Raw genomic sequence first — 21608 nt, 5'->3', positions numbered from 1 at the left:
ATTATATCAGAGGACAAACTTAAGAGTGGATCAGAATGTCAAGTGCTTCAGAATCACCTGATCCTCAACAACAACTGAAATAAAACTACATGATAGTGACAATTATTTCTTTCAAATACAAAACCTGCAAATTCAGCAAAGCTGTGGCCACTTTTATAGTTTGTGTTTCTTAGTCTTTCATGTGCCTCAGATTATAAACTGTGTACTCTTGTGTGTGTGTGTGTGTGTGTGTGTGTGTGTGACAGGTATCACCCAGGAGATGATCAATGAGACGCGAGCATCGACAGAGAGGAGGATGCTGGAGGACATTCAGGAACTGTTGAGACTTGGAGAAGAGGTCAACCAGCAGGACTCTCAGGGAGCCACGCTGGTAGGAGACTCTTCTCTCTGTCATCATAAGCAGCCGTGATTAAAAAAACATGCAACATGAGGAAATTATGCATTTTAACAGATTTCATGTAGCCAGATTTGACTGTTCTTGTAGCGTTGTAGCCATTTGTGAGCTCTGCCATAGTTAGTGGTTGTTGTGTTGAGGAGTGAGTAAGCTGTTACAGATGTGATTTAAGTGCGATGATCAGGCCTCACAGCTCTGCAGTGGAGCGGAGAGTGCAGTGAAAAGGTGTGTAAATATTCATAGAATTAAGAGTCCCTCCTTTTAAAGAGTATGTGCTGTGCATCACTGACTCTTGAGGCTGTAAAGCCTTCAAAGCTTAGCAGGCGTTTACTCATGTATTTGAGGGCAAAACACGCCTATGAAAATGCTTCACAGATATTAAACTTATCTGATTACACCTGTTGTCATAGTAATTAAAAGAAATGTTTTAGGCCTGCAGTGCAGAAATAAATATCTAAATTTGGAAGTGATCAGAAATCATAAAATCCAAATGTCAGATTAGAAAATTATCTGAAATAAAACCAAAACCCCACAGGAGCTGAAGAAGATTTGCTTTAAATTAGCAACTTAGACCATTAACTGACGTTATAAATCAAGCAGGAAGGAAGCTAATTTTTGCAATTTTTGCAACTAGCCAAGTCGCCCCCTGGTGGCTTTTCAATAATATTTATTCCCTGGTTGGTTTCAAGAGGAACCTGTAAGATTACGTCTGTTTTTAATATGGTCAAATAGATTAGATTCAATGTTTACAGGTACAGACTGGCGATGCATTCAGTGACACTAACAACAAAAAAACATCGTTGTATAAGTGTATGATTTCACATGGTTCTAAAAGTCATCATCATGTATCAGGGACTTAGCTCCAGATCACAGGGTGAAAACAGCTATGGGACAATTACACGGTAGTTGCCCAAAAATAACCCTGTTAAGCTGCAAAGTCTGTTCACAGATTGTGTGATTGAGCCGCTTGTCCCTGTACTTTATGCTTCCTGATAATCTTCATTCGCACATGGAGCAACAAACTAGAGCGTATCTTATTAAAACCGCCCGCAAAAGGCCGGAGGACGAGACCTGGGACTGGTTGGACGTTGCATGCATGGTCCATCTTTTGTTTGTGACAGTGAGAGGTGTTGTTATTGCTTGTTCCTCTTAAAGGTTGTTTTTTTTTTTTAAATTGGGGTAAATGTCTCCTTGTCCTGCAGCAGTGGGTCTCGTTTGTTTCTCAGTAGCATGCAGTCAAGAGAGGGTAAAAACCAGAAGCTGGAAACCCTGCACATTGCTCAAATTCCTAAGAATCTCTGATAAACATCCCCTTATATGCGTCCTTCAGAGATCAAGAAGCCAGGGACATAACTGATGTGCTGTGAAGCCTTAATTCAAAGGTGCTGCATGTTTTTGCTGTAGTGTGGAGTGTAAACATTGTCACAGACGTACAACAGGTTTTTTAAAATAAATAAATAAATAAATACCAAAATGAATGGATTTGTCTGTACACGCAGCTCATGTCGCTTCATGCTCTTGTTTCTGCTTTGTAAGAGAACATTAGGGAGACAATACTTTATCTCTACTCTCATCAGTGGCTGCATTTAATCCAGTGAGTCAGTAGTATTATATTATTATAGCCAGTTAATATTAAAGTGCATGTGTCAGATACATAACATCTGTACGTCTCCTCAGAAACACTCTAGTGTGGAACACGTGGAGTGATAACGGAACAGATTTCACCGTGTACACATTCAGAGATGAACATCGCGAGTTGCTCTAACTCACTCCTCCACAGACGGGAGTGGAGTCTGACCTGATTGTTATTTTAGACCAAAATGTTTTTTCTGCTCAACTGGCATTATCACAATCTCAGATTAGCGGGGTTGCCGGCTCTGCTGTGTTGAGGTTGTTACAGACAGACAGACTGACTGATGGTTATTTACAGGAAGTGAAAAAGAAATATTTCAAAAACACTAAAAATGGCATTATGTCTTATGATTAAAACCCTCTGTAGTTTTTCCTTCCTTGTTTCCTTTTTGTAAAGTAGATTCATGATCTACCAGTTCTGTTTAAACTAAGCCTCTAAATGTCCGTCTGGACTTATTTTAACCATAAAAGGGCCAAAAAATTTCCTGTAACTAAGTGCTTTTGCCCATTTTTCCAGAATAACTTTCAATATCTGGCAGTTATTTACAATTCACTGCATGATACAATACTATTTTAACATTTTTAAAATGAAGAAAAACAAAGTTTTATTTAGGAAAAACACTGGACATGAACACCAGATTTTTTCGTGTGAAATAAAATGTGAAAAAACACATATTTAAAATAAAAAAATGTCTGAGTTTTTGTCTCAATGTAAAACTGTCCAAAAATGGAAACTGTGCACAGGCGTTTTTCCCACTTTTATCCCTTTCTGGCAACAAAGACACTGATTCGCTGCCTCCTGCAACAGCGTGAGTGAAATGACTGTAATTGGCTTTAACAGGCAACTTCCCCGCTTTCAGAAACCGTCAAAAATGTGGTACTGATGCACAAACCGCTGCGTAATGACTTGTGCGAACGATACACTTGGTGTTAAAGGGTTAAATTGGCAGGTGAATTGTTTTCGGTAAAGTTTTGGGAAGGAACATAATGTATTTTTAACTTTTTCATTACACAGCATAATCCAGTCAATGAAAACATTGTAGTTGCAAATTACAGCCTCTGAGAATTTCAGTTACTGATATCTTGGGAAACTTGAGAATCTCCTCTAGAATTTTAAGTAAAAAATAAAACTGCAGGGTTGAGTTGTGGTTTAAGATTTCCAGAGTACAGTTCCTCTCGTACATGATATGAATTAAAAATGTTTGCAGGGATTCGCTTGTCTTAGCTCCTGTGTAATTGGATGTTTTCCTGCAGAGCTAGAGAAGCCTCTCTCACACCTGCAGGATCCATTTTACCTGCTTGTGCATTTCAGCTCCAGTGAGATTAAGCACCCAATCAAGCGTGAAGTGAAGGCAGAGGTTGTTTTTTTTAAAACGTTATCTGACACAATACCAGCATGTGAAGGTGCCCACTGACAGACAAACATCCTCAAACTTGGACGTAATTGAACGACTGAAGTAAAGTGACTTTACTTTAAATCCCAACACTTGTTTCTTCCTCCATCCTTGTAGCTCCACGTCGCAGCAGCAAACGGCTACGTGCAGGCTGCAGAGCTGCTGCTGGAGGGGGGAGGTCGCATGGACCTGAGAGACTCGGACGGGTGGCAGCCTCTCCACGCCGCGGCGTGCTGGGGTCAGGTAAGGTAAACACAGCAGGAAGCAGGAAACACACACACACACACACACACACACAGGTTTCTTAAAAAGCGCTGATGCAATTCTCTGATGTTGTGGTTTCAGATGCATGTGGCTGAGCTGCTGGTGTCTCACGGAGCCAGTCTCAATGCCAAGACCTTCCTGGACGAGACGCCAATCGGTACCTCTCTCTCTCTCTCTCTCTGTCTAAAAACAGCACGACCTACCCTCCAACTTATTTAGTCAGCATTTTCATCAAGGGTTATTTCCTCCTCGTGCTGATTTATGAAATTAGACCTCATCAATGCCAGATGTTCCATTTTTCTGTAGCACATTTTAGAAATGTTTAAAAGTATGAAACAACCACTATTAGAGACAAAAAAGGCCTCACTAAGAACGACAATCCCTGACAAACTGACGTTCTGTCCTTCTGTCACAGATCTGTGTGAGGATGAGGAGTTCAGAGCCATGCTGCTGGACCTTAAACACAAGCATGACATCATCATGAAGTCGCAGCTGAAACACAAGACCTCGCTGTGCAGGCGGACGTCCAGCGCAGGCAGCCGTGGGTGAGTGCTGACATCTGCTGGTGCTGTACGAAAAAACAGAGCAGAGCCCTGATCCATGGAATTAACAATAGAGTATTATTATATTTGAATAAAAGTTTTATTCTCACTTTAATTTACTGACCGACGTGTTTATTTTAGTCGTTGCTTTGCGTCACCGTTGATCTGTGTCGACAGAAAAGTGGTGCGGCGGGCGAGTCTGTCGGACAGACACAACTTGTGTCGCAAGGAGTACGAGACGGAGGCCATCGTGTGGAGGGGAGGACGAGAGGAGCAGGACGAGAAGGAGAAGGAGTGTGATCAGGAGAATAATCAAGTAGTTCATGTAAGTCATCTGAATACCTTACTGTATTTATTCTTCTTTTAGATTTCACATAACTCTGCAACCACTGCTGTACTTACAGCACTATTGAACATCAATATTCAGGGTTAGCCTGCTCCTGCTTTGTGTGAGTAAGACATAATAATACTATTGTCAGGCCCTTGTGTATTTAATTGTCTAATTGAAAAGCCCATTAATGCAATTAAAGCGGTCACTGTTGATGTCCCGCAGGTTAAGCCAGTTGTGGCTGTGGAGCTGCCAGACAAGCCCAAGCTGCCTACCATCCTCAAAGATGGCAGCAACAAGCACAACGGCCTCATCTCCACGACGACGTCCGTGCCGCCCCAGCCACCCTCGAACGGCAACGCGCCGTCCTCCGACAAAGGCGGGACCGTCTCCACGCAGCCGACCCAGGAGGAAGCCTGGCCCAGGGAGCGAGCGCAGACTCTGTCGGAGCTGAAGAAACAGAGGGCCGCCGCCAAACTGCTGAGCCACCCCTTGTTTAACGGTCACCTAGGCAACGGCTCCACCGACTCCTTTGCCGATGCCAAAATCAACACTGAGGACCCTCGCATGCCGCTGGTCTCGTCCAATGGCAGTGCTGTTTACTACACGCCAGCCAGCGGCGACCCGCCCCTCCTGAAACTGAAGCAGCCAATAGAGGAGGAGCAGCCCAAGACGCGGACCTGCTGCTGTGTGTCGTAGCGCTGTGGTCGCGCTATGGGTTCGCACAAAGAAGAAGGAAGCAAGGAATGTGCTGTAGGACACAGGAAAGAAAGAGGGAGTGTTCTTGTCTTTAAGCTGTTCCTCCACCTCTTTCACACTTAGTTCAGAGAAGATGAACAGCCTGAAGGAGGTTCCGCAGAAACGGAGGCGTTCTCCAACGTAGCAGAGAAGGGAAAACGGTCTTTTCCTTCAGGGGACGCTTGGATTTTTATGTGTTTTCATACAAGTCCCGGCAACAGCTGTTTGTCTGTCCCTACAAGAATGAAAGCTTGGACAAGTTTTTTTTAACGCTTTTCACTTGGAAAAGATTTAAAAATCAGGAGAGTCTGTCTCGAGGTACTGCATGTTCTGCCCTCAGATGAAGCCTACAAGTGGACGATCATCTTGTATTTAATTCCTCCGTCACACCACGATTCTCTGCTTCTCGGGCCATTATTCTCGTCACGTTCATTATGTGGAAGAAGAAGAAGAAGAAGAAGAAGAAGACGGTGCCAGAGCTGTGCAGATTCAGTGTTGTATTACAAACGTAGCACAGAGAGATCTCTTCTCGAGTCTCCTTCATGTTAAAAATGCTGCCTGCATAGGTAAAGGGAAGGAACGCCATAAAACAGTGTTAACATATTCAGGAAGTGTGTTTTTTTTTTTTTATTAATCATGAGAGATAAGAGTATAGTACTGCACTTGTGTTTAAAACTCACTATATTCTGTCAACTACGCGTCACCTCCTCGCCCTCCTCCTCATATCAAAGCCTAAAACTGACAGTTTTATACAGAATCCACTTTGTGTGAAAATTACTGTATGTTTTTTTTCTATTATTATTATTATTATTTATGAAAATAATGTAATGTGTAAAAGGAAAAAACAACAAGAAAACATTGCGGTTCTATTAACTTGAGTGTATTTATTATTTGGATGGTATGAATGCAGCGTATGATGAGCAAAAGCACCTTCAGACGTGGAGAATCCAAACCGATGAAGTCAAGTAAAGGGTTGTTGTAGATTATTCATAATTGTGTCACTACAAATAACAGTGTTATTTGTTTTGTGTTGTTGTTGTTGTTGTTTTCTCCCCCCCTTGTGGCCATTGTGTGGCTCTACGCTCTCTCAGTCACTGTATTTGTCTCATTAACAGAAGATGTAAATGTTTTGTAACTAATTACTGTATAAGTATAGTATGAAGTTTCTGATACACACACACACACACATGGACTCAGTTGTGTTATTTTTTGGATTAGTACACTGTGTCACAGTCTCTCACACACAAATTATATAAATCAGTAAGGCCAAAAATAATCACCGCAATAATTTATTTTCTTCTTCCAAAAATCTGGATTAGACAAAGAGATTGTTGCCGCAATCCTGTCTGTGTTATCTGGTTTGGCACAGATTAAACAAAAACTAGGTGGAATAGCCGCAGTCTTTGTGCTAAACTAACAGATTACTGGCTCCAAACAAATCAAATAACCTCCTGATCAAACCTGACAAGACAGCGAATAAGCAGAATAATCCTAAATATGATTCCTCTGATCTCTGATCTTCCCGTGAGTGCCAAAGAGTCTTCAATGATTTTAAAAAAAATTAAATGAAAAATGTTGTAGCACCGTCATTGTGATGTGATCACCTGTAACATCTGCTGTGCAGTGTCAAATATTTATACACATTAGTTTGTGAATAAGTTTGTATTTGTGTCGGTTTCCATGATCTCCTGCATTTACATGTCGGTGTTTAGACGCAGTTACTGGTATTTGGTATTAACACACGTGTCGTATTACAAGACACATTTGTGTTTGACCTCAGCTCAATTTTTCAGGAAGTACCGTTTAAGTCAGATTGTGCTACTTCCCCTGGTTTTTTTGTGCTCTGACATCATCATGTTTGTCGTGAGTCAGCAGAAAGTCAGCTGCTGAAGTCACGCCGGCTCACATCTGCTCCAGTTGCTAAATTTAAACTCTCACATCTGCCTCCTGAAGCGATTCAGTCAAACTGAAGTGCAGCGTGGTCAGTTTGCGTCAGAAAGGGAGCGTTTTGAAACGAGTAAACCTGTGTCGTCACGGTGTAAAGGTCAAAGGCTTGTGTTTGACTGCGAGCCTCACTGTCTATTAATGATAAGATTATGAAGAAGAAGAAGAAGAAACTACTGATTTTGTAATTACTGGAATATATTGATGGTTGCATTAACATATTTTGAATAAATTGTATATTTTGAGAATTTTACACAAGACTCTTTTGAATTTGTAACGTCGCTTTGTTCTGTCCAATGGTAAATGGTCTGTATTCATTTAGCACTTTTCTAGTCATGATGACCACTGTTCCAGATATAATAATAATATACAGTAGATATAAATAGCTAAATAAAGCTGTACTCCATAAGAAGATAAGTAGCGATGTCTTTCACAGTGAGAGACAGCTGCTCTCTCTGCGCCTCTACATCTTCTTTAACAGTTGTGTGGTGAAGGATGTTCCAGCCTCGGCCTGTCAGCTCTTCCAGCTTCTTTTTTTTTTTTTTTCCCTTTTCCTCCCTCCTCTTTTTCCTGAACTTCCTCTCATTCACTGGCTCTGAGGTCAGCAGAGTTCAATGTTTTTACAGAGCTACACTGAGCTGTGGTTGCTCAGACACATACACCAGCTCAGTGGGAGAGAGAGACAACAAAGCTTTAATTTTATATATATATACGTATATATATATATATATATATATATATATATATATACACATATATGTATGTATATATATATATATATATACATATATATATATATATATATATATATATACATATATATATATATATATATATATTACTTTTTTTGTCCCTGTGGTCAATTCAGGGAAAATTGCCCCCATCTTGTCACAATGCTTAAACTTTGCCAAAGAAACATCAAACATTACTTTTAAAAATTCTATTTAAACCAGTATGTTAAGGAAATACAATGACATGTGTTAAACTTGAATAACTTGCATATTAACAGATGAAGTTTTGTAATTTGCTTGTTTGTCTTAACAACAGGAAAGTGAATGGCCATGTTGGACTGTGACTTTTTTATTTACTTGTTTTATTTTGTGTATATTTATACACATATATTATTGATATGTGTATAAATCTATTTAATTCCTGCTAATTATGGGGGCGTGTCTTATTGGGCACAGATATACTTTCATAGATCTGCTTGTTTACTGTGTATTAAGCACTCCTGCTCATTAACGTGAGTGCACAGGGCACTGAACGGCACACTGGCAGAACAAAGAGGAACTTAATTAGTCAAACATCTACATCAGGTTACAGCAAATGTTGTGGAGAGAAAAAAGCACCCTTTATGTGACGCTCCCTGCTGGGCACAGTGTGTCAGTATGTCTAAAGCCTATAGACGTACAGAGAGAAGGACAATAGTGGTGAAAAACACATGATCCACACTGCATTAACCTCGTCTTCATGGCCTGGGCTTTGCTATTGTGCCTGAGCTGTACTGAGTCCAGGCCAGCTGGCTCTGGTCCCAGTCCTTCAGTCCTCTTCACTGAAGGGTGAAGTGGAACGGTGCCAGAGAGAGGATGCAGTCACATGCTGACCACTACGCTGAATACATAAACAGATGGACACTGAAGAACAGTGGGGAGTGTGAAGGACAAAGTAGGAAAAAAAAATGAAGCAATGCCAGGAGTTGCTTATACGCTGACACGTCGATGGAAGACGGGATGTGTTCAGCGATGAAAGGAGGATGGCATACAAATGAAGGGTGGATGGAGGAGGGCCGGCGCCGGGGAGAGGGTATTGACCATCCTGCCAGTTTGTCAGAAGACGGATTGAAAAGTTCCACAGAAAGAACAAATGGATGGACGTCTGCCCAGTTCCCAGGATCTGCTGAACTCAACAGAGCCTCACTGTCGTGTCTGACCTGAGTCGACGAGTGGCTGTCCAACTGCTGAGGGATTCTCGCTCAAAAATCAAAGTCAGTTAAGTCATTCTGCGACGCGTCGATCAAAGACTCAGTGATGCATCTAGTGTCCGCTCAAGACGCGGCTAAATCGATCATCACAAATAAAAAAATTATCTCAACTGTTGGATTGATGACATGGACCTTTTGTAGCGATACTATGATGAATAGTACAACGACTGTGTTCTAGGAATTAGAAATTAGAAAGAACAGTCTGACACATCTGCTTCCTGCATCATTCAGTGAAACTGAAGAATTCCTCTGAAGTAAACACTGGTCAGTTTGAGTCATCACCTGTTTCAAAAGAGAAGGACCAGATTGGTTTTCATTGTTGTTGTTATTATTATTTATAATAATAATAATAATAATAATGATGATAATAATAATAGTAAAGCAACAATATCTCAAATAACCACTTGTCACCACAGTCAGAAGCAGATCACAGTGCAAGTTCCTGCCACTTTATGAGGTACATATGACACCTATTAAAGTGACTATCAATTTCTGACTGAAATGTGCCGTATGAAGTATGACAAATATGAAAGTGTATATTGACAGAAGGTCATTTAAGGTCAGTGGCATATACAGCATGTTCACACACACACACACACACAGACCAATAGTTTGATATTAACCCAATTAAGACAAATGTGTGAATAAGCCTTTTCTCTTTACCTAAATCTAAAATAACAAAAATAATTAGATGACAGTGTCTTATTCACACCTTTGTCTTAATCAGGTTAATATCAGATTATTTCGACACGTACACATTTTAATCAGATTATAACGTCCTGTTGTAGTTTTCGCAGCTGTCTGTATGCGTGATTATAATCACACTATGCTCTATAACGTGTACGCAGGATTTTAGTTGTGACATCAACTATGTAGTATTTCATGGAGAAAAAAGGCTATGTTTTATGTTAAAAAAAAAAAATTTAAACTAAAGAATTAGATGTAAAAATAAAAGTGTGAGACGTAGACATTCTGTCAGTTTTAACTCCCAGTCATTATGGTACAACGTTAGTAATTCTGAGCTAAAACTAAATAAATGAAAAGATGTTCATCTGTATTTTACCGAAATATGAAAATCGAACTATTTCACTAAATGGCAAATAAAAATGTATTTTGTAAACTGATAAACAAAGAGATTATTGAAGCAGGTTTAAGTGGACTAAGTTTTGTTTTTGTGGTGTGGTGCAGAGAAGGTTACAGGCTCTGCTGCTGCACTCACTGTGAACTGTTTTTACACGATTTCCTGCTAAATCATCTCTACTTCTGTTATCTCACCTCCTACTCACTGTTGCTTCATTTTCTCAGTCTCTCAGTTTGGGCGTGCATTTTTCCATCTACATTTCTTCTTAAGAAAAAAGGTGCAAATGTCAAAGAAAAGATTGCACATGTGCAAACTGAAAGCAAGTTTATCATGTGACGCAACAGTGACCACAAACCAGATGGCATTCACAGTGTTCAGTGACAGAAAATAGTACAATATTTGCTTTAGAACCACTTTTTTTTTCTGTAGTTGACACTTCAAACTGGTATTTTAAAATGTACATGACAACGACACAGTAGAATGACATGATCCTGTGCTTTCACAACACTTTTCCAATTGAGCTTTTGTTGACACTTTAAATGGACTTTGCATATTTACATGTTAATACGAAGAGTGGGGTGTGGTCTGCAACAGTAGATCACAAGATCAACGGTTGATGTCTAAGTCTTCTTGTCTGTTTTCCCCCTTCATTCATCAGTTGGTTCAATGGTCCTTATCTGAACAGCACATGACACGTCCTAACACTGATAATGAAGACATTATCAGAAAATGTCTTGTCTTTCTGTGCTTGTGTACTTCGAATAAAGCTTTATTTAAAAAGAAAAAAAAATCGGCAGAAACACCACAATACGATATTATGAGAATATTGCGATGTACTGAGTATTTACAAAATCATATATTGCGATATACTGAGCACTTGGCACTTTTTTAGTAAAATCAGTTAAACTATTATATGCTAAAAAAAATCAGCACTTGGTGTCTCAAAAGCGTTATAATATTGTGATATTATATGCATTTCCCTGTTTTGTTGTAGCAGCGGCTACAGCATCACATACAGGCCTGGCATAGAGTATGTACTACACACATCTCCTGGAACAATGCCGCTAACAACAAAGAAAAAAATGGCTTTTATGACAAGACAGACGGAGGCAACTAAAATCAGACGGCTGTAAACGGCTGAACAATTACGGATAGGAATCAGTATCGGTCTCAAAATCACTGGAAATGACTCGGCACATGTGTAGTTAACAGCTTCATAGTATCGGTATCGCACATAAACGTGGTATCGAAACTGTAGAGTACGACAAAACACAAAGAAGTATCCACAAAAAAGTTTTCCTCTTTTCAAATGAAGGATGAAGCAAACAAATAATGTGACATCATCTCTGATCACAAAGACCAAGCAGAGGCAGAACAATAAACATCAACAAAAAACACGCAATGCAGCTTTAAATTCAAATTTATATAAATATTATAAACTATTACCGTGTAACATAATTATGTAAAGAGTTCAGTCACATTCACCACAGAGACGGTTCCATGACACGGATTACACCTTTAAATGCCCCCTCCCCTTCTCTCAGGCTTCGCTCTGCGTCAGCGCTCATTGGCTGCGGCTGATAATGGGTCAACAGAGGAGGAGGAGGAGGAGGAGGAGGCAGCGGAGAGCAGGGCAGCATGTTTACAGCTGCTCACGCTTCATGTACATGCTGTGAATATTTCACGCCATTACTTGATCTAACCAAAGCCACGGAACTCGGTCGACGGCGATGTTGTCGTGGTGGTGCGGCACAGGGAGGCTGTGCGCGGCGGCGGCCGCGGCGCACACGCTCAGGACGCCCCGCTCGTGTGCGGCGCACAAAGCAAACACACTGAGGTGCGTCACTCTGACATTACGCAAAGGTCACACGTTTCACTGGAGCCGGTCTCTCTGTGGACCTGCTGACTCAGCACTTGTTCACCCGAGGAAGCAACAGGGAACTCATCCCGTCCAAAGCTGGGACTGTGCAGTCTGGGACTGGAGACACCTGGACCGAGCGTCCAGGAGCGGGAGATCAAGTGAGGGCGGTCATGTAGATGTTATCAGGACGTGGAAGAGGCTCCATAGCAGCGGCGGCAGCAGCAGCAGAGGGCAGCCGCTGTGTCATGGTTTGTTTCCAGGTAACCGCGAACTCTTCAACACCAGGACCAGCACCACGACCAGCACCAGGATCATGCACAGCAGAGCTTCATCTACGGCTGCAGCCACCAAGAGGAGCGACGTCAGCGAGGAGCCCGCGATTACTGACCCCAACACAACGGTGAATTTAGTACTCAACTAGTGTTTGTGTAACTACACAGCGACCGTGTAAGAAACAACATGTCTGTCTTTCTACCTGTCTGTGTGTGTGTGTGTGTAGCCTTGTTATATAGCTGTGAAAGCGAGCTGTCTACATTTACAGGCAGATTATTACATAATTGATCTGCCTTCACAACCTGACTCAGCAGCAACACACACACACACAGGTTTGTGTTTCTATTCTTGTCAGGACACTTTTAGACAGCCTAAACAAAGCGCTATGCCTAACCACAACCACTCGATGCCAAAATAACTAACCTTAACCAGTGCATATTTCAAATCTTAATCCTAACTTTAACCCCATCCTGTCTCATTAGGACCAGATATTCTAATAGATATTCTGTTTATTTAGCTATAAGATATTCTTGCTAAATAAACGAGAGGCCTAACGTTCAGACACTTAAAGCTGCAGTACGCAGGATCAATGGGCACCTGCGCTCAGACGCTACACATTTAGTTTTTAGGCTGTAAACAGAGTCCAGAGGAGAAGCAGAAGTAATTACACAAGAGAGACATGCTTCTTTAAAGCTCACATTAGCATGCTAACATGCTGACTGTTAAATGATGAGATTTCCTTTGCTAAATGTTGGAGATTAACCCATGTTTTTAACTGAGCTACAGTTCGGCATTGTTGTTCGTTTTGATTGACGACACTTTGACCAATCAGTGCACGGCAGTCTGACGACATCACGCATAGTATCGGCTCCGCTCGCCTGGAACCTCACCTGAGCAGGTACCAAACAAAGTGCCAGGTACTATCGCTAATGGAAAAGCAGAATAACCGTGCTTTGAGTTAGTGGAAACACGCCATAACAGTCAGCATCTTGACTTCAGATGTGCGTGAACCTGAGTTTCATGGCAAATCAGCCAGTAACTGTTTAAATACTTGACTTTAAACCAAAGAGATGAATTTAGTGAATGACTTTCTTATCCACAGTGATGTGCTAAAATGCTAAACTCACATTTTGGCCACTGAATGTAGATTTCTGGTATCAGTGAAGTTGGCTTGGTGTAGGACATTTTTCAAATCCCCCTTTTGCTTTTGTAAACCATAAGAATAATTAGGGATGGGAATCAGTATCGTTGAGTGTCTGTATCGTCAGATACTGGTCAAAATCACCGGACAGATAAAAATGTAGGCTCCGATACAATTGAATAATCTTATAATTGCATGCTTCACTATGCACAGACTGTAAAAATGTAAATAAGTCATGTTTGTTTGGGCCGTTTATTTCTTCTCTTTGGAAGAACAGGATTTGTTACGCAGTTGGAGAATTGTGTCTTTGAAATGACGATATCGGTATCTGTAGATACTCCAGGTTGTGATATCGGTATCGAACACAAAGAAAGTGGTATCGTCCCATCCCTAAGAACAACGAGCCACCAATGTTGTCATATTCTGTAGTCTAACACTCCACTGACACAATCTACTAAAACCGTTCATTTCACACCAGCCTCAGTTTGTATTGGAAGTCAGCGGCGTGACATGTAACACACCAGCATTGGTGTCCATGCCACCGTGACAGTTCCCAGACATTGATTCAACTCTGTGATAAATTCTGCTGCCTGCATGAAAGTGGAACAACAACAAATACCTCAAATTCCTCATTTTCTACCTTTTTTTTTTTTTTTTTTTTTCTTACACACAATAACAAAGCAGAAAAAGACTGGTCGTGTGGAAAGAGACAGACAGATTGACCACTCTATCTTTTGCCTCATGCTCTGCCTGCGTGCACGTGAGTGGCTCTGTCAGCGTTTGCATGTGTTTTCATGCCTCTGAAAAGCTGTTATCAGACACAGCAGTCTCACTGTGTGCCTCCTCCTTTTGGCTGCTGGCTCACATGACCCTCCCATGCTGCTGCCTGCCTTTACTTAAAGCTTGGCCTCACTCGCCTCTGAAAAGCAAAGGCCTGCTCCCTCACCCACGTTGGACTTTCTATTGTGTATTGTTTTCAGGCCAGTGAATACGTCAGTGAGCCTGTGGCTTTATCCTGGGAGTTTAGGCCTAAATTCTTTATCTTCTTCACGGTCTCGGTGTCCACTCGATTAAATGTCAGCAGGAAAGGCAGAGATGGATATGCACAAAAGAGTGAAGGCATTCAAATATGAATGAGAGCTACTGTGTTTGGAATGAATGTATGAATGTCACATTTACAAACACGCCACGAAGAATCTTAGACAATGAGACACTTTCATGTTTACAGGGTTCCTATAGCTTAAGGTAAGTTAAATTCATAAATTCAAGACTTTTTAAATGCCACTAAGGAGTGAAATTTAAGACCAAATTTTACAAAAAACAGAAACAACAAAGCTGCCCAAAACCTTTTTGGGCCTCTTAAATAACCATCACCAATTATTTTGAGATTTACACTGGCAAATAATAATCATAAAAGCCTACATCCTATGTGTTAACATTTTCAAAACTTTTGAAAGGGGAATTTTAGACATTTTAATATTAATTTAAGGCCTTGTTTTTAAATGTATGAATTAAATGCCTTTTTAGGGGAAACCCTGGTTTAAAACTAGACTATGAAGTCACATCTGAAAGATGTTACAAATCAGCGGCAAATTAAAAGGCAGTTTATTTAGCAAAAAACAACAACTTTATATTCGCAGCCTTTAGGCAGTCCCAGATCTGTTGATTGATGTTTGTTTTGCAGGTAAGAAGCTCATCAAGTATTTTCCATTCTCTCGTTTCATGCTATTCCATAATCAGCCTACATGTTGTCCTCTTAAATGTTCATGTTGACTTTGAACTTGAACTTCTCTGTGGAAGAGTTTTCCCTGCACTGAATAAGTTGTCTGGACTTTGTACGCACGACAGCATGTCAGTGGTTTGACTAAAAATAGATAAAATCCCACTCAGGCCTAACCCCATTTCCTGTTTTCCCACAGTGGAATTGTGCTTCCTCTTGGCAGAGACTATGATTTTTAATAATAAGGCAATCGGAGCCACTGCCAGTTAATACTAAACCCCCAGCCTGATTAAAAAGAAACATTAGAAAACTGTCAGTGAAGTTGAAAGTGTTATTGTTTTTTCACCCAGTGTGCTTAATGAAAATGAAAACCCTGAGGTTAAACTGAAGGGGTGCTATAAAACAAACGGTGTAATTGCATTAGCTCTGCAGAGTGATCAGGCAAATGAGTGGCAGGTCTGTGAGCAAGGACACACACACACACACACACACACACACACAGCAACAGTCTACATAATGTAAGCAAGAAATCAAATGATTCTGTTTGTCTGGCTTTAAAGAAAAGTGCGTAAGTTGGACGAACACATCCAGATAATGTGGTTGTGGGTCGAATTACAATTACATGTACAGTTAATGCACTTTGACCCAGAAACAGGAAAAGGAGACGCATCACCACCAACTAAAGCAGTGGAGGAGACACAAGTCCTTGCTAGTGCTTGTATTCTGGGACAAGGACAATAGTCTGAGTCAGTTTCTAAAATGTTTAACCTGTTTGCTTCAGGTTCTTAGTTTGAAAACACTTTTTTTGGCTTTTTGTCTGTCCGTGAGGTGAATAACTCAATATTTAAAAGAACAAATTTTGATAAATCTTTCTGGGAATGTGGGTTCTGGCCCTAGGAAGAAATTTAATAGATTGTTAACCTGTGAGATTTTTAACATAATTCTGTTAAAAATGTCAATATTGCTTAGAAATAGACTTTCTGCATGGAGTTGTTCTCCCCGTGTGTTGCGTGGGTTTTCTCCGGGTTCTCCGGCTTCCTCCCACAGTCACATGCAGATATGGGGATTAGGTAAATTGGACACTTTAAATTGACCATAGGTGGGATTGTGAGAGTGGGTGATTGTTTGTCTTGGTGGTTCTACCGCGACCCTCATGTGCAGGATAAAGCGGTAGAAGATGGATGGATGGATGCTTAGTAAGACAGAAAGAGGACGGACAGACAGACGGGCACCTCACCTCATGGTCTATGTTAGTGTGTAGTTTGGTCAAAATCCAGCTGTATTGACACTGTGACACTGAACGGCCTTGTGTGTGTGTGAGATCTGTAAATGTTTAGTTTATCTCTGGATCTGACTGAATGAATGAGTACAGAGAAATCAATATTTCAGCACACAGAAAACTTTATCTGCTCAGTGTATTTAAATGGACTTTTCCTAACAGTCAACTATCATTATTGGAGTGGAAAAAAAAAGATCATCACTGCTTTTACAACTATTATTATGCTTTAAACCGGTTACACAGGTTTGACTGCATTACAAGCAAGAGACTACCGTTGTGAAACGTAGCCCAGGAGGCATGAGTTCAGTCGAGGATCAGTAGAGGATGTGGTTTATTTACATTCTGCTAACGTAGGCTAGCTTCTCTCAAACCTCTGCCATCTTGGTCTCGTGTCTACACCGTCAATGTATGATGGGTTTTGCACGAGGGTGAGCTGCTCGCCCCCTGCTACGTGTCAGATGGTGTGATGCTGTTTTTGTGTGTGTGTGTGTGTGTGTGCACTAATGAGAGGCTCTCTGCGTAAGAGAGAGTTATTGCTTTGTACATGAGTGCAAGGCTGCATAATGATGTTAATTATCTAAATAACACAGCAGTAGCCTCATCTTTATTATAAACATGTACAGGATGAAGAACCCACTCAGATTACTCCACTTTAAAACATCCATCCATCCATTATCTACCGCTGTGATGAATGAAATGTTTATTCTTCTATATGATGTTGATGATGTGTTTCTGTAGAAGGATATTTGGTGCAGCTCAAGTTTGTACAAATTGTCCCATACGAGTGGAACGCATCAGAGAAGGAACATCCTGGCTATGGCTGAACAATAACCTTCAATTTTAAACAATGCACTAAGCAAATTGCACAGGCTGCAATTTAATTGTTCTATTTTCAAATCATTCAGCCCTAATTTTCTTGAAAAGAAGTTAAACTGGAGTTGTGAGTAAATTTTAAAGTTGAAATTTTGTCATTTTATTCCTGTTCTGATCAGTCCCTGCTATTTTATTTTCTCTCTCTCATTTTTTCCAACAGGAGCAGAAGTTCAAGGAAACATCTGCTACGTCCTCGTCGACTGAAAAGGCCCCAGAGGAGCCCGAGCCAGAAGGAGGGAAGCCCTCCAAGACGCAGCAGCTGAAGAAAGTCTTCAAGGAGTATGGAGCAGTGGGAGTTTCCTTTCACATCGGGATCTCCCTCATGTCTCTGGGAATGTTCTACCTCCTTATATCCAGGTAACCAGGTGTTGTTCTACAGGTGGCATTTAATTCCAAGCATGGCAAGAAATGATGGTGGCCTTCAGATACCAGAAAAAATGTCTCCAAGCCATTTTATTTTAGTTTTAATGGATAATACACTAACAGCAACATAGTTAGGGATAGAATAATCAATTTCTGCCACTAAACCCTTCTAAATGTTATACCCCGGACCTTTTTATACATTTAATGAACCAAATTAAGTCCAGTATGAACCATTGTTTTTATTGATTCACTGATTGTTCACCGTTAGATCTATAAAATCACTAAACATGCTAATCAATATCCTTTAGACACACTTAAATGTCTTGATTTGACCAACACACAGTCGAAAACAAGCACAAAAAAAAACAAGTTTGCTGAGAGGTTGCAACCAAATAATATTTGTCAATATAACAGAAAAGAGAACATAATTAACAATTTCCTGCAACTGACGATTCTTTTCATAATCGATCAAAGTTTCGATTATTTATAATAATCAGCAGCACAATAGCTGCGGCTAAGCCTGGTGACTCGTGATGAAGAGGACAACGTCTTTGTATAAAAGAAGATACCGTCACAAAAGTGCATCATGAAGGGTAAAAGTTGATGTGGCTGTGAATGAGGGAAGTGCATCAAACTTCACTTACTGAGAGTAACATTTCCAAACCACTCCACCATAGATGGAGGAATGCAAAATGTCTGCTGTAAATTGGCAGCAAATGGGACCTTTATGTGCAAGGACGCCAAGTGCAGCCTCTTGAAATGCCCCACTCAGTCGGCCATATTGTACCAGGCCTGCTGTTGTGGAGACACCGCTGCTGCTGCTGCTGCTGCTGCTGCTGCTGCTGCTGCTGGCTCAGTCAGATGCAGACACTAAAATCATGTGGAGTGCCTGAATAAAACATTAGGTCATTTTCTTCTCTTGCTTTAATTTTTTTTTTATTAGACCTTTACCTTTTTCCACAATATTTGCAGAATTTCAAATCTTTTGACATCTGCCCTGCATTTTTATTACCTTCTAATGAAGGCGACGGACAGAGGAAAGCCAGAGTAGCGCAGAACAGCACATCCATCGTGTGTTCGTCTGAGCCACATGCCAGGGCCTCGAACACTGGAGCGACTTGGCAGTGATTCTCTGACAGCTTGGAGATTCCCTCCTACAGCTCATTACAACCCTCGAGCTGAAAAGTTACTCAGCATCCAGCGACCACCGCGTATTATCATTTTGTCCACAGAGGCCAGGCACGCGGCTCAGATGGATCCTTATATTTAACTGAGTATAGTTTATGGAGCGCAGTAGAGCTGTTAATGCGAGAGAAAGAGGGGGTGGGGGGGATAAAGAGGGCAGGGTAGTGCTGCTTTAAGCCTGGTGCTTTCACATTCTTTGCATATTTTCCCCCTCAATAGCTCAAAGGTAAAGATCTCAAATAAGTTAAGTGTCTCATATATGCAGAGTTGCATGGAGCTTGTTAATCTCCCCCCCCCCACTTTGGTTTGTTTACTTTCATGATTCTTATCTCCACTGTAAATGGGTCAATAGGCTATAAACAAAACTGTTATGAAACATGAGTTATTGCACACAGCTCCATCTGGTGGAGATAAAGGAGCCCTGCACCTGTATTATCATACACTGAAACTCAACACAAAGGGAGAGTTTCCTTTACTTTTATTGAAAGGATGTATGTTCATGTGAGTTGTAATTCACTTACACACACTTTATTATTGTTAGCATTTTGTTATTAAAATTATATTTAAAGGCAAAATATGCAACTTTTCTGCATAAAAGTGATGACACTATTGGTGTTTATTTTGTTGATAAGCCACATGAATCCATATGACTGTTGAAGGCAATGGACTGTGAAACCTTTCTGAAACTTCAGAGTGAAAATATGTGGTATCACCAGTTGGCCGGTGTCTTGTTTTACTTTCATGTTATGATACTGGGTCACTGACTCACAAAGACCTCCTCTTAAAGCACAAATGCACGAGTGAACCAAATAAGAAAACAATTCCCATGATCCCACACTGCTTCCCAATGTTGTCAAACCAGTCTTTTGTTTTTCATAACGGCAGAACTCACATACTGTGCATTTAATCCATTCATCCATATCTGTCTGCTGAAGATTAAAGATAACTAACTACAATCTAAATGCAAAGGAGAAAATGTAAGTGGCTAATGTATGAATCCCACACACTATTTAACCAGAAACCTGTATTTGTCTCCCCAGTGGGATCGATATGGCCGCCATTCTGTGCAAAGTGGGCTTCAGCGAGACAGTCGTCCGCTCAAAGATGGCAGCAGGGACCAGCACGTTCGTCCTGGCCTATGCCATCCACAAGCTCTTCGCTCCGGTCCGCATGAGCATCACCCTGGTGTCCGTCCCGCTTATCGTGCGCTACTTCAGAAAGACTGGTCTCTTCAAGCCACCCACACCGACACCATGAAGACCTGTGCATTATTCTGCCTCATTTAAGCAACACGCATCCAGATGAGTTCAATTAAAAACATCTGTACATACTATTTCTCTTTTTTTCTAATTGCATTTGTGAATTCAGGTGAAACGTCGTCTCAAATTGTGACAGAATCACATGTTTCAAGTCGTAGTTTTTTCTGTGAGATTTAAGAAGAAAAAAAAAGTAATAATGTAACTGCTCACCAAACACCAGTGTATCTGGAGTTGTGTCTTAATGTGTGTGTGTGTGTGTGTGCATTTAGAAACTCCGAAACTAAAGCACAAAACAGTCTGGAAGCTCAAATATTTATAAACCGGTTAGAAGTCAGAGCAGTGCGGTGGTTTTCAGTTTCAGGACTGAGCTTCTTTTCACTGGGCAGGTTTTTTGTCCAAATGCTGTGAAGGTTGCCCACAGGGACAACAGGAAAAAAAAGCTGATGCCTCTTCACTGCTCCCCAAGAGCTGACTAAGCCATGTTCTGGTGTTGTGTGAATCAGCAGAATATTCAGGTTCACTGTCTCCTACCTCCATCCTCTCTCCGTCCTATCCATTCTCCTTACACAGCTCACACTCTCTCCCGTTTCCTGATATTGTTTTACCTCTCTAATATTCTTCTTCTCAGCATCTCTCCTGGCATTCAATTTCTTCTCCCTCTTTTCCATTTTCTCTTCATTCGCTGCCTCTCGTTCTCTTTGCTAATGCCACTACCCGGGCTGCCAGCACATTAATCTCTGAGTGAGGCTGATTGTAGTTCATTGCAACATCTGAATGAGGTTGTTTTTTGGGGGGGGTTCTTTTCTGATTGGACTTTGACTAATAAAAGGAGTTTGTCTTTTAGACTTGGTGTTTTTTTCCCCGTGAAGTATATTTTATCACTTAATTTGGTTTTAATATGATTCTCCTTTCATAGTTCAACATTATTGAGACGCACTGCGATGCGGGCATGGAAGATTCTGCAGCGAGGCAGATACAGCCATCATGTAAAGTTGCGTGATGATTTTTTTCAGTTGCTAGAAGCTGCAGCCTGACTGCAGAGGCATTAGTTGTTTCAACATTTCAATTTAACGAACAAAGGAAATGTTTTATATTCATATTTAATTTGATTTATACTGCTTGTACTGAGCGAAGATGCATCATACCATGATGAATCATTGAATAGATTAAAATCATGAGATTCATGCCCTACAGTTGGCAGCTTTTTTTTTTCCCCCAATGAGTTTTAAAATCTTGGTACAGTCCCTGGTCAGTGCCAAATGTTATATCGGCTCATTAACTAGTTTGTCAACACTTAGGAAAACAATTAACAGCCCAACATTTCCCTCAGGAGATAAACCAGAGAACATAAAGTCA

At 40.9% G+C, this 21608-nt stretch overlaps 2 protein-coding genes across 2 annotated transcripts in view; both read left to right on the top strand.

Moving 5' to 3' along the window:
- ppp1r16b (protein phosphatase 1, regulatory subunit 16B) overlaps positions 1 to 7488 on the top strand; it is an 81877-nt gene extending 74389 nt beyond the window's left edge. The window contains exons 6-11 of the mRNA XM_058632614.1: positions 246 to 370; positions 3538 to 3663; positions 3766 to 3841; positions 4100 to 4229; positions 4404 to 4551; positions 4780 to 7488. Of these exons, the coding sequence (XP_058488597.1) occupies positions 246 to 370; positions 3538 to 3663; positions 3766 to 3841; positions 4100 to 4229; positions 4404 to 4551; positions 4780 to 5253 (1079 nt within the window). The 3' untranslated portion in view covers positions 5254 to 7488. The remainder of the gene's footprint in view (positions 1 to 245; positions 371 to 3537; positions 3664 to 3765; positions 3842 to 4099; positions 4230 to 4403; positions 4552 to 4779) is intronic.
- Positions 7489 to 11912: 4424 nt separating this feature from the next.
- Positions 11913 to 21095, top strand: fam210b (family with sequence similarity 210 member B). The gene is made up of 3 exons (XM_058632703.1): positions 11913 to 12559; positions 17606 to 17802; positions 20034 to 21095. The coding sequence occupies exons 1-3, from the start codon at positions 12029 to 12031 to the stop codon at positions 20248 to 20250; spliced, it is 945 nt and encodes a 314-aa protein (XP_058488686.1). The 5' UTR covers positions 11913 to 12028; the 3' UTR covers positions 20251 to 21095.
- Positions 21096 to 21608: the final 513 nt, after the last annotated feature.

Source organism: Solea solea, chromosome 6, assembly GCF_958295425.1.
Source record: "Solea solea chromosome 6, fSolSol10.1, whole genome shotgun sequence".
NCBI classification, from domain to species: domain Eukaryota; kingdom Metazoa; phylum Chordata; class Actinopteri; order Pleuronectiformes; family Soleidae; genus Solea; species Solea solea.
This window is presented reverse-complemented; position numbering and strand designations above follow the sequence as displayed.